At 38.7% G+C, this 15517-nt stretch overlaps 1 protein-coding gene across 5 annotated transcripts in view; it reads right to left on the bottom strand.

The window, feature by feature from the left end:
- The window catches only part of TMTC4 (transmembrane O-mannosyltransferase targeting cadherins 4), a 75182-nt gene that overhangs the window by 17838 nt on the left and 41827 nt on the right, over positions 1 to 15517 (bottom strand). For all 5 annotated transcript variants that reach the window (XM_042459219.1, XM_042459221.1, XM_042459218.1 and 2 more), the window contains 6 exons: positions 13333 to 13430; positions 12018 to 12110; positions 7089 to 7250; positions 5344 to 5546; positions 3253 to 3424; positions 3029 to 3160 (listed from right to left, as the gene is read on the bottom strand). In XM_042459219.1, coding sequence (XP_042315153.1) covers positions 3029 to 3160; positions 3253 to 3424; positions 5344 to 5546; positions 7089 to 7250; positions 12018 to 12110; positions 13333 to 13430 — 860 coding nt within the window. The remainder of the gene's footprint in view (positions 1 to 3028; positions 3161 to 3252; positions 3425 to 5343; positions 5547 to 7088; positions 7251 to 12017; positions 12111 to 13332; positions 13431 to 15517) is intronic.

Genomic DNA, 15517 nt, shown 5'->3' with positions numbered 1-15517 from the left:
ATTTGCCATAATGGCAGCCACACACAGTGAGCCAAAACCGGGGTGGCAGTACAGCATTGTCTACAACATTGGTGGTACAGGGTTGTATGTCCTATAACTCCATCCCTGGAGCCATCACTGCTGCATCACTTACTTGCATGAGCTCCAGAGATCTTTGCCAAGTGATCAGTGGGTCCCTCTGCCCTATCTTCTCATAGGAAGAAGTGGGATGACATGGTACTTGGCATGTGAAAAGCTGGCCAGTGCAAACTGGGCCTGATCCAGCTGTTTGCATGCCACAAAACCCTGCACTAATCCTGGAGTTTGAAGAAACACTAAGGTTTCCCACAAGTTTGCGGACTCCAGGAGAAAGTCATCTTAACTACAGAAACCCATGGTATTTCACTGGAAGTCATCATGCATTGTAGAAACAGACAACACCACTGTCGGGGTGAGCATGGGCTTTCACCCATGCAGGCAAGGCCACAGTATGAAAGACTGGTATATTCTCTACTGTCCCTGTGCCCTCAGAGAGCTATCTGGTAGACTTTTTCAGATGATAAAGCCACTATCACATTTAGACATGCAGAAGGAAGACCTGCTGAGACAGATTTACTGTGTGCCATGAAGGAAAAGGTGCTCAAAATATGTTCTAATCTAAATGTCACTGACACAGTTGTAGAAGGGATATAGGACAGATGTTTTGAGATTGCTTTCAGCTGTTGTAGCAACTGACAATGCAGACAATGGTATTTGGAGAAGTCTATCCATCCACCTTTTCTAGAGATGGAAAATAATTACTTTGCACCTCTCAGGATCTCATAGAAGACAAAGCATACCTTGCCTCTGAGGTCTGCCCATTTGTAAGGTTCACAGTATGTGCTGCAAGCACACAATACACAAAAAAAGCATACATTTTTAAAATATGAATGTTAAAAATGTGTACGGTTGAAAAATTCCTAAAACATACTTCAGCCAAAAGAAAAAAATGTGCACAAATATGGTTTTATTAGGAAAAATGCATAGAAATATGTACATAGTTAATAGTATGAAAATCTACTGTGACATTAAGAAAAATCCGAAGATATAGCTGTGCTAGTCTGTAGAATCAGTATGTAGAAAATTCTTGTAGCACCTTTGAGACTAACTGAAAGAAAGAAGTTGGCAGCATGAGTATTCGTAGACTGAAGTCTACTTCCTCAGAGGCATTTAGGAACAAATGCATTTAGGATAGATGCATCTGAGAAAGTAGACTTTAGTCTACAAATATTCATGCTGCCAACTTCTTTCTTTAAGTTAGTCTCAAAGGTGCTACAAGATCCCTCTACATTAAGAAAAGTTGACAGATTCAGACACACCTATGAAAAGAGTGACAATAAAAAATCCTGGTTCATTGCAAAAATGGCTGGAAAAATTACACATTACAGTATAGCTTTCTTCTGGTCATCTTAGAGACCAGATTCTGGACACTTTCTTCCTTCTTCTTTTTCGTGGGGAGGGAGTTTCATGTATTGGTGTTGTGTGTCTTCAAGTTGTTTCCAATTTATAGCGACCCTAAGGCAACTCTATCATGGTTTTTTTTCTTGCCAAGATTTATTCAGAGGGGGTTTGCCTTTGCCTTCCCTTGAGGCTGAGAGTATGTGACTTGACCAAGATCACCCAATGGGTTTCATGGCTGGGCAGGAAATTATACCCTGGTCTCCACAGTCATAGTCCAACACTCAAATCACTAAGATGTCTCTCTTCAAGTATATTAACCCACTTCTAAAATAAGGCAAATGTGAGAAAAACTAACAATTCAGCTGCTCATATTTTCTGCATTAGCAAATGTAATAAGAAAAAGTAAAAACGGGGATGGCAAAGCTTGTTGGGGAACTAATTTAACACTTCAATCAATGCAAGGAAAATACGATACACTCTTAAAGATTTTATTTTATATCCTGTCATTGTGTTTAGTGATGCATAAAAGCAGGGATTGACCTGATTTCCAGAGAAATATTATGCATGCAAAAATGATAACAGATCTTGAATTCTCTGAGATCCTCTTATGTTTATTCATACTGTTAAATGACACAATGAAAGAAATCCTTAGCTCTAGAGTAGGTTTGAGGATGTATCTTTGTTGTCACTTAGAAATAAAACAGTAATATTTCTCCAAATGCCTTTTCTATAAGCACAACTTGAGATTCTAGGTAGCAAACATGGATACAACCCTATCAACTTAAATGAAATAATTTCTGCACTGTGTATTTACAGTTCATGCCTTTGGACTCCAAGTAACAGGCAATCAACAGGTGGCCAACTTCAATAATGAGGGCTGTGTGTGCTGTTATGTATGCATATGTGTTTGTATACAAACATACATGTATAAAACTACATCCCAATCTATTTGAGGAAGCTTATCATATTTTCCTGATCTACTCAATCTGAAGACGAGCAGTATTGCACCGGAACTTTTATGTACAATAGCTTTCCCATCTCTTATCTCCTTTCCTTTTGTACAATTTTCTGTAACAAGATTTCTCTTCATAAACTGGCATGCACATAGATGATGCTACATCTTTACTGCTGTTCTAAACACTGCCTGACAGAAAAGCTATAACTTCTGATAACATTCCTGTGGAATTTTAGTAGTAAATACTACTTTATTAATTGCTGAATTTCCTCATAAATTTGCTTTACTCAGTAAAATCTGGCTTGTCATCCTTCCTAAAAATTAATAAGAAGAAACAACAAGAATTTTGTAGTCCTATGACTAAAGATGTAACCATTCAGCTCAGCCTCTATGCTTCTAACTACCATTAAGAGAGCAAGATGTTTATGTCGCCAATGCAAGGAAGTGAAACTGTGAAAGCACAGACAGAAAAGTTAGAAATGAATCTGTCAACATGTATGTCTTAATGAAATTACTACTACTGTAACGACAAACTGACTGGTAAGTGAAGAATAACTCTGGTCCTCAAATGCAATCTTGTGAGACGCTAATGCTAGCAATGCAATTTGTTATTACTGTCAGTCAAATACTTGAAAAAACAAAGAGAAATCTTACTTTGGCATTCAATGGACACACTGACAAAGCACTCCTAAAAAGCTGCTCTTCTGATCTCCACTGGTTACTGCGGATTACACAACGCCATACGTTTATCACCAAGACGCCCAGCAGAGCAGCAACAAGAAATTTCTTGAAGAAAGGAGATACATGTTAAAGACCACTCCTTCAAATGTCCTTTTACATGTCCCAGTTGTCAGTAATAAGGTTCACTTCATTAGTACCTTTTTCTTAACTTGTTTGCTCAACAGACTGAATCCATACGTAATCAACATGCAGTAGCCAATACTGGGCAAATAGGTTACTCTTTCCGCAATGACAAATCCAACTCGAAAGAACAGATTGCTCGCCGGAAGAAAAGGAATAATGAGAAATCCCAATCCCAATGTAAGGATTCTGGAAAACAAGAAAGACATCACAGGTTGAGGATTAACTTTACTGCAGTACTGTACTTTTACTTATCATTTTAATAACTGGATATAGGGTGGAATTTTGAAGAGTTCATTTGAGTGGTAAAACTTGAATGTAGAAGCTGTGGGCACCATGAGTCTTTTCAGTGTTGTCTGGCAACAACATTAGTCCAAGGTCACATGGGAAAAATCCATGCCACAGCTACTTTTCACCCCCACATCTGTCCATTCCCCAGGAGAGGCAATGCAAGTAGGAAGGAACTGCTGCATGGTCTCCTTCTTCCACAAGATCTTGAACCTCCAGTCCTACTATGTAGAGGGAAGAAGCCTATCTGCCACAGCTCACCTGCCACCAAAGGTAATGCTGAAAGCGAGTCCAAGCAATTTAAAAGAAATTATGAAAGCAAGTGATTCTCAAAGTTTGATCTTCTAGGTGTTTTGGGACTTCACCTCCTAGAAGCCAACTGACAGAGTAACACTGATGTAAATGACATATTTATATGCATGTCATGTGATAGTTTAAGTGATGCAGGGGTAAATAAAAGGCTCAAGTCCAGAGATTTTACCTACACTTGTGGACCTTGTACATTCCCTTCAATCTAAAAGGGAACATTTGGTGTACACAGTGAAGAAAAACCCTCTGGCATGGGGACTCTAATTCTCTTATAGATGCAAGTTCTAGATCTTCCCAAAAACTCTCTACAGCAGTTGTTTTGCCATTGGGATCAATGGGCTTTCACATGAGTTTTTTTCCTACTCTATGGCTGAACCATAGACCAAGCATATCTGTGTTGGCTCAGTTTCACCATACAAATAAGCAAGCCCCAAAGATTAACTAACAAAATCCGTATGTTGGGCCTCTGATTGTGGGATACTGTTACAATTTGTTCTGGATATTATCTAGGAACACCTATGTAGAAGAAAGCCCTGAATTAGCTTGATTTAGCATGGAATCCAAGTCACGTACACAAACAAGAAGGTGGGAAATGGCACATAGACTAAACGTGTCAGCCACAATGTTACTGTGCTCAATCTCATATCACAGGCAAACTTCTGTTTTTTCACTTGCAATATTAGGATATGAATACCTTTTTAGACCTTGTCAGGCTGCTGAAATAGCGAAGCACTATGAATATTCTGAAAGCATTACTAGATGATAATTTAAATTTTTAAAAGGGGGAAATGAGAACAAAATCCATACAAAATTCCTGTGGAGGATGAAGAAATGCTTAATTCAAACAACGGACATGGTGCTAATTAAGAAAATTATGTTTGTGATCCTTAAATTATGCAATTTCTTCAAGAACACCAGAGATACACCTGTTGAATTTTCTTAGATGCTTAAAGTAACTTTCATTTCCTTAAAATCACAGCATTTCTCCCATTTTTGTATCCATATATGTTTACTGATGAAAGACCAATCACTCTAGGACAGAATTTTATTTATTTTTAAACCAACAGCTAGAACCAATACCACCCCCTCACTTTTCTTTTCCTTTTTAAAGTTATTTTAAGTTTATTTATTTATTTAACAAAAGAAACATTGTTGAAGAAGGTGAAGAAAACAACATCCATCAATTACACTTCATTCTGGCCACAAATTACTTTTTACCCCCTACAGAGTTAAGGATTTCAAAATGCCATTTCAGGGGGAAGATAAAGCAACCATCCGTGCCCGCCCCTTCTTTTTACAAGTCTTCCCCCCCATAGGCAGCAAAAAAAAATGATGGAACCAAATTGGGAAGGGAATGCAAGTCAACGCTATAAATATTTATTTGAAGTGCACTGGCAAAGGTGTATCGATTCTCCCAATTCATTAAAAGAAAGAAAAAGAACAGTTCTGCATTTAAGGCCATAATGCCTACAAAACCACGGAGAGATTTAAAATTCAACAATGTCTTTTACCTTCTCTTCTGGCTGTCTTCGGAGCACAAGGCTTGGCACATCAGAGCAATTAGGCAGAACCAAAGAACTCCGAGTGCAATTATTCTCCAGTCACTGACTGATTTAATAAGGGGCACGCAGCCCATTGACCAATCAAAACACAGCCACCAGGGACACAGCAGCAACCATGCATTCAAGGAATAGTAGTAATTATAGTTTATAGCCTGTCAGTCAAAGGAAAAACAAACATTTACTTCATACTGAACTTAAGAGGCTGTTGGGAGGGAGGAAGAGATAAAATTTTACGACACCCATTTCAGGTATTAAGAGTTTTGTTGAAGCCTTTACTAAATGAAGGACTCTAGGTGAAGTCTTTACCATGTAGGATGCATCTAATGCAATTTGACGCTGCTTTACGTGCCGTAATGCTATCCAATGGAAATCTGGGATTTGTACTTTTACAAGGTCTTTAGCCTTCTGTGCCAAAGGGTGCTGGTGCCTCACAAAATGACGAATCCCAGGATTCTGATGGATGGAGCCACGGCAGTTAAACTGGTGTCAAATTGTGTTACGTATACAATGTAGATGAACCCTGAGACATATTTAGGCTGAGTGTAATCAGATATACCACTAACCACAATCCTCATTATACAAATTCGAATAGTCCAAGAACTATTTGTTTCTAGGAAGGCCACAGTGATTTTGGGCTTGCCCACTTTTTGCTGTGGAATGTTATTCTTAAAATTCGTGGACTTTAATATTAATTTATTTATAGAATTTTAATTCTACACCTTAGCCCAAAAGGCCTTCAGAACAATTTAAATGCATTCAGTGAAAACAGGCCTCAGAGGGAGAGAAGAACCACTGGACCTCATCCCCTTTCCCTCCACCATTCCCTTCTCCTTTTGTTTTGTGTCTTTTAGATTGTAAGCCTGAGGGCAGGGAACGGTCTGATTAAAAATAATAATTGTAAGCTGCCCTGAGAGCCATTAGGGCTGAAGGGTGGAATATAAATACCTAAATAATAACATTGATGAAACAGAACTTGCTCCCAAACTTACCGTATATACTTGACTTTTAGTCGATGCCGTGTATAAGTCGAGAGCAAGTTTTGGGGCTTAATCAAGGGGCATGCAACAAAGGATCTAAATGATGAAGCGAAGGTAAATGATGCCCAAGAACCTACAAAATTCTGGCTGGCATAATAACAATAACAATAACTTGTATCCCTTTCTTGGATCGAGGTGGGTAACAGCAAACAAGTTTGTGCTCACCCTAAAGGCTGGATGGATGAGAGTAGATGGGGGGGGTGCCATTGCTTCCAGGACACATTACATTTTTGCCTATCATCAAGGGATGATTCCCTTTTCTATGAGTTGAAATATGGAATTTACAGTGACCTTTTGGTACTGCCAGGGACTAAACTGGAGACTTCATTCATATAAATTACTAGTTCTACCCTGAGGGGCCTAAATAACCTTAAGGCACCAAATTCCGTCTAGTCTTAGAAGCTGAGCACAGTTGGCCTTAGCTAGTCCTTAGGAAGACTGCCAAAGAATCATGGGTGCTATAGGCTATATTTCAGAGAAAGGCCATGACAAACCTCTTCTGAGTATTCCTTGCCTAAGCAAACCCTACGGAATTCATGGGGTCACTATAAGTTGATAGGAGACTTGGAAGGTAGGTAAATACAGACACACACCACTGACCTTTGCATACTTCCCACTTTTTTTAACTTACTGAAAAGCAATGCCATTGCAACTTACCCTTACAAGTGGACTATCATCAAATGAAGCAGGGTTATCCACTTCAGTAAATGCTGGGGGACCTGTGCCCATAATTCGCCAGCGCACATAGAGAACAGTAGCTCCTCCAGATAACAGGAGAGTTATCCTGAAAAGGAGTCCTTTTCTAAATACCACCAGACTCTAGAGAGAGAGAAAAATAGTGGGTGTGGGAATGAGTGAGTGATAGAACTGCTAAAACCTCAAAATGGTTTTGTTAAAAACTGGAGTGGTAGTGGGAACCTTACAAGATAAATGTAGTGAGATGACAAAACAGTAATTGAAAAAAAATGACAGTACAGGTTGAGTCTCCTTTATCTGAAATGCTTGGGACCAGAGGTGTTTTAGATTTAAGATGGTGGTGGTGATGATGATGATGATGATTGGATTTTGGAATATTTACACATACATAATAATAAGATATCTTGGGAGATAGGACCCAAGTCTAAACACAAAATTCATTTATGTTTCATATACACCTTATACACATAGCTGGAAGCTAATTTTATATATAACATTTTAAATAATTTTGAGCTTGAAACTAAGTTTGTGTACACTGAACCATCACAAAGCAAAGGTTTCATGATCTCAGCCACCCATGTGGACAATTTTGGATTCTGCAGTGTTTCAGTTTTTGGAATTCCAAATAAGGGAGACTCTGACCCTGGAAAGGCTCTTCTTCATATAAAAATACATAGTAGAAAGAAGTTTGGTAGATGCTTGCTACCATCATGATGCAATGAGGTGAGCCATTCAGTTTTTAACAACATAGGAAACCTGTTCAGGACAGGCAAGGCATGGACAACATTATTGCTACTCATAAAGATGTCATCATTCTTGGAGCAGTATGGAACAGTATGAGCAATCTTCTACTGTGTTTCACATTTTCATATAAAAAGGTGGGAGAAGTCACAATAGCCAGGGGCCAGTGTATCAGACTAATGCTGGGGAGACCCAGGTTAAAAGCAAGGCATACTACATTGAGCTCCTTGGAGGAAAGATGGTATATAAATGTAGTAAGCAAGGTTTTTGTTTTTTTAATTAAATGTCCTGAGCTTTTAGAAAGCCAGAAAGCTTCACGTGCCTGTTGACAGTTAAGAGGGACTAAAGCTGGGTATAAAGTTGGGTTGGGTATTTTGGATTTTGTTGTACTACCTGCCTTGTTAGTCCTTACCCAGGATGACTAAAAGCAGAACAAATTATGCAAACAGTGAAAATAGATGCAAATATGCACTAAGCTGAAAAACAAACCAACAAACAATCCAGGATTTCTGAGAAAGCAAGATGGGCCTCAGCTCCCTTTGGGGATTTTCTCTTTTTTTCATGCTTTGACAGTTATATGAAAAGGCCTTGAAAAAAGTAACAATAATCTTGCCTTTCATATCCTTAGCCATGTTAAGCTCTAATAGCTGTGAGCCAAATGAGAGCAACATAAAGTTTGTAAGAAATGGGTTGTTATAGCAACACTACCCAGTAAAATTAAAGAATATAAGTATGAAATTTTTCACTCTGCTTTCACGTGAGGCTTTATGTTTGTTGAATTGATACTGTTTTAAACTTATTTTGGATGTAGTTAACTAATTTATTAATGCAACCTTTTTGTAGACCACCAGAGGGATATGGTTGATAGCCAGATAATAAAATAAATGAATAAAAAGTTTAAAAATAAATAAATCAGCATCCTACTCTGCAGTATTAGTCACAAGAGGAAACAGTTAAAATTTTTTATTAAGCTCCCTATGTGATCAGCAAGTGTTTCTGACAAACAAGACAGTAACAATAAAATGACTATCGACCCTTAAATTGGGAAGGTTTTGGACAACCAGAAGTGGACGCTTTTTTGTTTAATAGGGGACTGAGAATTTAGTTCAGTTCTGGTATGAGAAACAAGTTCCTAGCATGTGCTCTGATCATTATTGTGGGGGACGGGCACCTGGCTCTGGTCAAAGTAAATACAAAGTAGACTGATAAGTAGAGCTCTCTTTTTTTTTTTTTGGAAGAGTCCCTTGCTCCCTAATCCGAACCTTTCTTATAATTTTTACAAAACTACCCTTTTCTTCGGCTCAGTTTTGTACCTTTGACTAAAGATAATGTTCTAGGTTTCCTTACTTCCTCTTTATTTTATTTCATGGAAAGGCTTAGACTTTGCTACACTATCACTATACATACATATACAATTGTCAGAGCCTGTCAACACCTTGAGTGGCATGAGGATAAAAAGCCATGCAAACCTCTTCTCACCCACTGTCCTTTCAGGCCAGAGTTGTGTAAACTGTGGGCTGAAAAGGCTGGGCGAGTGAGAGGAATGTGGAAAAGCTTGTGCAACCAAAAGGGGGAAAAAAGAGGGCCCATGAGAAAAGGGAACAAGCTGCACCTCTCAAGTAGCCCAGTCTCTCAGCACTCCTCTCAACCTCCCAGCCCTTCTGGCCTCGAGTTGCTCTTCTTTTGCAAGACACAACTTGTGCCTCCTTTCTTTTCAGACAGGTCAAGAGGCAAAAGATGGAGTTGGTGCTGGAGCGCATCAAGCAGCACTCCACAGTGGTGGATGACACCAGGAATTTCAATGGTGAAGATGAAAAGGAAAATACTCTGCCACCATTAGTGTTGCAGCAATTTCCAGAGAAGGGCCTGGAGAAAGGTGAACTTCTAGGATGCTTGTCCTGTCAATCAGGGTTTAGGAGGGTTGAGTCCCTTTTCCCTGCATAACTCTCTTTCGAAAAAGTTACCTCTCTGGGTGTAGCTTGAGAAAGAAAACCACCTCTCCGAATGGACTCAGTTTCATCTGTTTTTGTCAGGCCTAGTTAAGCATGTAGATGGCAAACCTCCAGAGGATCCCAGGGATATGCAAATTGGGCTAGGAAGGGATCTTGCCAGAAGTACTTGGGAAGCCATCACTGCCAGTCGTAGCTAACAGTGATTGAATGAATATGATTAATGTAAACAAGAAGGGCATGTGAGCTTCTTCACACTCCTCTCACCCCCCCCCACTCCTTCTGGGCTGGAGTTGTTAAAACTTTATTCTATACTATACAGAGGGTCTCCTGAGGTGTAGCTTGCACTCCCCTTCTTTGTGGACAGCCAGTGTTTGAGTCTGCAGCAACAAAATATATTTAAAAAGAGTCCGTGGTGAATAAAAGGTTAAGAACTATTGTTATGTGATATCTGACAGCTATTTGATTGCTCCTAATCGAGTGTATTTGATTAACACCAAATGGAGAAAGACAGACTGGCATCATGTCTAATACGTTCATATTTGAAAATAAAGTCTTATTTCTGCACTGAATGCTAATGCTAACACTAATGCGAGTGTTAATGCTAATAATAATAATAATAATAATAATAATAATAATAATAATAATGACAACAGCAATAATTTTATTAAATATATGTTTTATTTTTGTTCTTATATAGTTTATTATCTTTGATCTATTCTGGACAGCACTTCTCAGTAAAATGTAGTTAAAATGCTATGCAAGGCAGAATTATCAATGGTGAAATGGGAGCAAATTTTCCAGGATCTTTAATAGCAAAGGACCCCATTGTGTAGCTACATATACAGAGAGCGACACACACACACACACACACATTTTTTGTACTGAAATACTGTCAAAAGACAAATACTCCTAGAGAGTGGGGCTGTAAGTCTTTCTTCCAACCCTACTCTTCTCCCCATAGATTAGTTTTGTTTTCAGCCTACTTCATCTGCATTTTCCAGATGGGGCAGCTGATTCCTGGGTTAAAAACTGTACCTTCATGCCCAATCTGTTATCCCATATGAATACATAAAGCTTTTATATTTATGTGTTGCCCACCTACTTTCAAGGAAGGGATATGTGCCTAACAACCTTCTCTGGCAGATGGAATGGAATGCCAAAAACAAATTACTATGTTGCTCACCACTCCAGTCCTAAATTTAACATCTTGATTCTAACCACAATAACTTAGAAGTAAGTTCCACTGAAATAAATTAAACTTGCCCTTTTGTAACATGTATGGTTCCTTGAATTCTAGGATACCATGGTAAAACTTTGTGTATACTTTTATGACAGAATTCATTTCCATTTCTATGAACTATCCTGATTCAGTCACTCAATTTTCAAGGAAAGGGGAAATTATTCCAAAATACAGCATGAGTCAGTGAAAATATCACTACCATAATGTGAATGAACATTCACAAGCTAACAGACTGTTCGGTGAATGAATCCCCCAACAAGAGATTTTAGTTTCTGCAAAGGAGATAAGATGTCAGTTTGGCTGGGGAGAAAACTCTTACCACAAAAAACTACACAGAGAAAGAATTGAAATATGGAAATCTGAATGGGGAGGGGATTTCTAAAGACAGGTAGTTCAGAGGCAAAGTAACTGAAGGGCTGAGAAAAAAGAAAGGCAGATAAAACAGGAAGGATGTTAATGAGAATGGCTACCAAAAAACCCCGTACATGACTAAAATAGAATCCTGACTGAAAGAGTAACTAGTCACTGGCCAACAAGAAGATTGCAGAGTAGTCACAGTTAAGTCTGATTGGAATAAAAAAAAATCATAACAAGGTTATGGACAAAACAAAATAAGAGGGAAAATTCAAATAGAGAGTTACCTAGACTGCCCTAGGGAGAAAGGAGATTTGGAAGGATTTAATTGTATTCCTCCAATAAGAAGCCTCTTGACCCACATGATTAACCAGTTTAATGGCTTTCGGTTTCATGTTCAGAGAAGTGCTTAGAGTACTACAACTGTAGCTCATTTTTCAGAGGGCTTGCATGATTGAATCTTATTCAATATTCACATTTTATTGAAGAACGGTATCCACTGCAGCATGAAAGTGATATTCTAGATGAGAACATTATGCTACTAATGTTAACATTTAAACTTTAACCATATGAGGACACCAAACTAAAGTGAAATAGACTCACCTCCAATGATTTATCCTTATGCAGTATCTTCAAAAGGATTTCCAAAATATTAAGCTTGTTAATCACTACAGCATCAAAAAGAGCATTTAAACCCTAAAAAGACAGGCGTTAAGGAGAGTAAGAATGCCGAAGAAAGAGGATAATATAAAACTTTTAAATATGGTAGTTACTTATTTATAACAAGATACAAAAAACATCCAGACAACGTGAAAGTCTGTGAGGAAAAAAATGGGGAAATTGAAATACTAGTCACAATACTTACATTTCCTATCAAATCAGAATTTATTTTACTGCTTTAATAATACAACACACAAATTTATAATTTGGCACATACAACTGTAATATTTTTCACATTTATTTGTTTTAAAATGAGAGATGGCCATAAGTTGTGAAGGTGATAATTATATTTAATAACTACACACACACACACACACACACACACACTATTTTAAATTTTAATTGCTAAATTTTTAAAATTGTAAATTGCTGTATAATCATATGATCGATGCTGGATATATGATATATGTTATTTTGTTGTTGTGACATTGTTTTATGCAATGACCATTGGCCAAAAGCAATAAAATTTGACTGACTGAATGCTAATTGCATTTGCTTTACACACTAGCTTGAGGAACTATGGTTTCTTCTAACCAAAGTCAGTCAGGATATCAAACTGCAGTTTAACTGATGAAAGCAAATCACAGTTCTACAATGTTTACCTAACATAGAACTCTGGATTACTTTAAAGTGAAAGAGGAATTTTATTCTTCTCTTTTTGCCTATAATGGAGGGGAAGAGAGGGGAAATGCAGGAGCCCAAAGTGCCCTGTGGTTCACTCATAATCAACAAACTACAATTTAGGGCAAGGATGGACAACTGTGGAGAGGACAAAAACCATTTTTCACTCGCAGCCATGCTGGCAGGTTGCACTGGCATGCCCAATGTGGTTGGTGCTGACATCAAAGCATTTCCATTTTCATTTTTGGCCAAGAGCTGCAAAAACAATATATGGTTCCTTAGCTACCCTTTCTCACCTCTGTTATAGATATATCGCATTCTTCAATAACACTAAAATATACCTCTGAACTTAACAAATAAATTTTGAAACACAAAAGTGAACACAAGATGGATAACAAAGAAAGTTACTGGAATTTCTGTTGTCATGCACTTTATCAATTTTATCACAATTTTATTACGAAACTAGGGTTTCATAAGGAAACCATAGTGCACAAGCTATGCATAGGAAACACACATCTTGCTTCAAGATATTTTACTGAACTGAGTTCAGCACATTAGAAATGAAGAGAAAACTTGCCAGTATTGTAATTCCTTGTTCTTTGCACAACATGGCTGTAGCACCGAGGAGAACACTCAACAAGACCCAGGTTGTAGAAAAATTGGATCCTTCTTTACCTAGCAGTTTTAAAACAAGACATAAAGAATAAAGACAACATGTGCAACTGTTCAAAACTGGGTACCAGGTAGAAAGTTTTTTTAAAAATCTATCATTTAAAGTTATGTTCTATGTCAGTAACTCTGTGTAGCGTATGGAAGTGCAAATGTCTTTTCTCCTTGGTGGAAATTTTCAGTCAAATATATATATCTACATAGCTATTATTATTCTGTTTGTATGCATTAGTATACGGTACATTTTCAATGGTGCATTCAATTTAAGCTGTAGTTCCATCCTTTGGGAAAGTTACGTTTTTCCGGGAAGTTAAATTTTTCCAGGAAGCCATTGCCATCCCCTGAGGCTGACAGAGTGTGACTTGCCCAAGGTCATCCAGTGGGTTTATATGGCTGAGCCAGGATTCAAACCCTAGTCTTCAGAGTCCTAGTCCAATACTCAAACCACGATGCCAAGCTGGCTATACTTCTCTAACATGGAAAAGAGACACTACTGGGTAATCGTGAATCTGGAGAGAAAAGGCAAGATGCTACAGAAATGGCAATCCCTAAACTATGACAGATGTAACATGTTGCCCAGTTTATTGTTAGACTGTTAGAAATAACTAGTTATGAACCAATTATTCCTTTGCCTCAATACAGTACAGTCATCCCTCCATATTTGTGGCTTTGGCACTCACGGTTTTGATCATTTGTGTAGTCAAGGCCTCCATGAGCATCCGCACTCCCCTCCTCTCCAACCTTTTCCTGCCACCCTGTAAGTGGCCCAACTGAGTCAGCTACAGAGCGATCTGTCATACTTTGCCAGAGTTTGCACTTCCAAACCTTTGCAATGCTAACAGCCTCATCGGTGTAAAAGAAAGATCCCCCTCTTCCCTCTCCACCGAGACAGAAAAAAAAAAAAAAGAAATACCTTACCTCCTATACTTTGCCAGAGTTTGCATTCCTTTTTCCAATCCTTTCCGCTTTCAACCTGATTGGGAAAGATCCACCTTCCCCCCCCCCACTCCTCCTCCTCCCTCTCGCTCCCAGTCAGGCAAAAGCAATACCCTCCCCTCCCCATTTTGCCAGACTTTGTATCTCCCTTGTTTCCAAAGTTCTCTCACTTTCAATCTGATGTTAGCAGCCATAATCACAACAGATCCACCTTCTTCTCATTTCTTTTCCTCCCCATAAAACACATAAATGAGGTTGGCTGCTAGTGAGACAACAATCTTTTTTTGTCCCTACAACCGCACTCAGGTGATTCATCTCACAGTGTGCTGTGTCTCACCTTTCTTGTAACCAAAAGGTAATCATGGGTCAAAAGTGTAGTGCTCCCAGTGTTTCTGAAGCTGTTTCCAAGAGTCGAAGTGTGGCAAGGTGGGAAGCAGTACAGGTCCTAAAAGAGAGTGAGGAGGAGGGAGGAGAAAAAAACTGGAAGCACTTTGGAAACGAGGTGATGCAAAGTCTGGCAAAATGGAGAAGGGAGGGTGTTACTTTTGCCTGGCTAGGAGGGAAAGGGAGGATGAGGGAGGAATGAAGGTGGATCTTTCCTAATCAGATTGAAAGCAGAAAGGTGTGGAAATTATGGAAATCCAAACTCTGGCAAAGTACAGGAAGTGTAGTGTTAGTGTTTCTTTTTCTGTCTTAGTGGAGGGGAGAGGAGGGAAAGGAGGAAGGGGATGAGAGGGATCTTATGCCGATGAGACTGCTAGCATTGCAAAGTTTTGGAAATGCAAAAGGAGAGGAAAGAGAGGCAAGTGTGCACGCTCTTCTCTAGCCCCCCTACCTGCCACCCTGTAACTGGGGGGAGAGGTTATTTGTGAAATTTTCACATTCGTGAGGGGCCTTTGCCCCTAACACCCACGAATAGGGAGGGATGGCGGTACTATACAATGGTACCTTGTGAAAGACAGCTTAATTACTTTTGAGATATAACTGTAATTTTTATAGTCATGGGTATATGGTTCAACTAAATGGTCACTGCATCCTTGTGTTCTGTTGTGAAGGTTAAGAAAGACAAAAGGAGTGTTTTTTTTTTTGCCAGAGGACTGTGGCATTCAGATTTACAAAACAAAACACTGAACTACAACTATTTTTTTAAAAAAAAC

The sequence above is a fragment of the Sceloporus undulatus genome, chromosome 3, assembly GCF_019175285.1.
Source record: "Sceloporus undulatus isolate JIND9_A2432 ecotype Alabama chromosome 3, SceUnd_v1.1, whole genome shotgun sequence".
Lineage (NCBI taxonomy): Eukaryota > Metazoa > Chordata > Lepidosauria > Squamata > Phrynosomatidae > Sceloporus > Sceloporus undulatus.
This window is presented reverse-complemented; position numbering and strand designations above follow the sequence as displayed.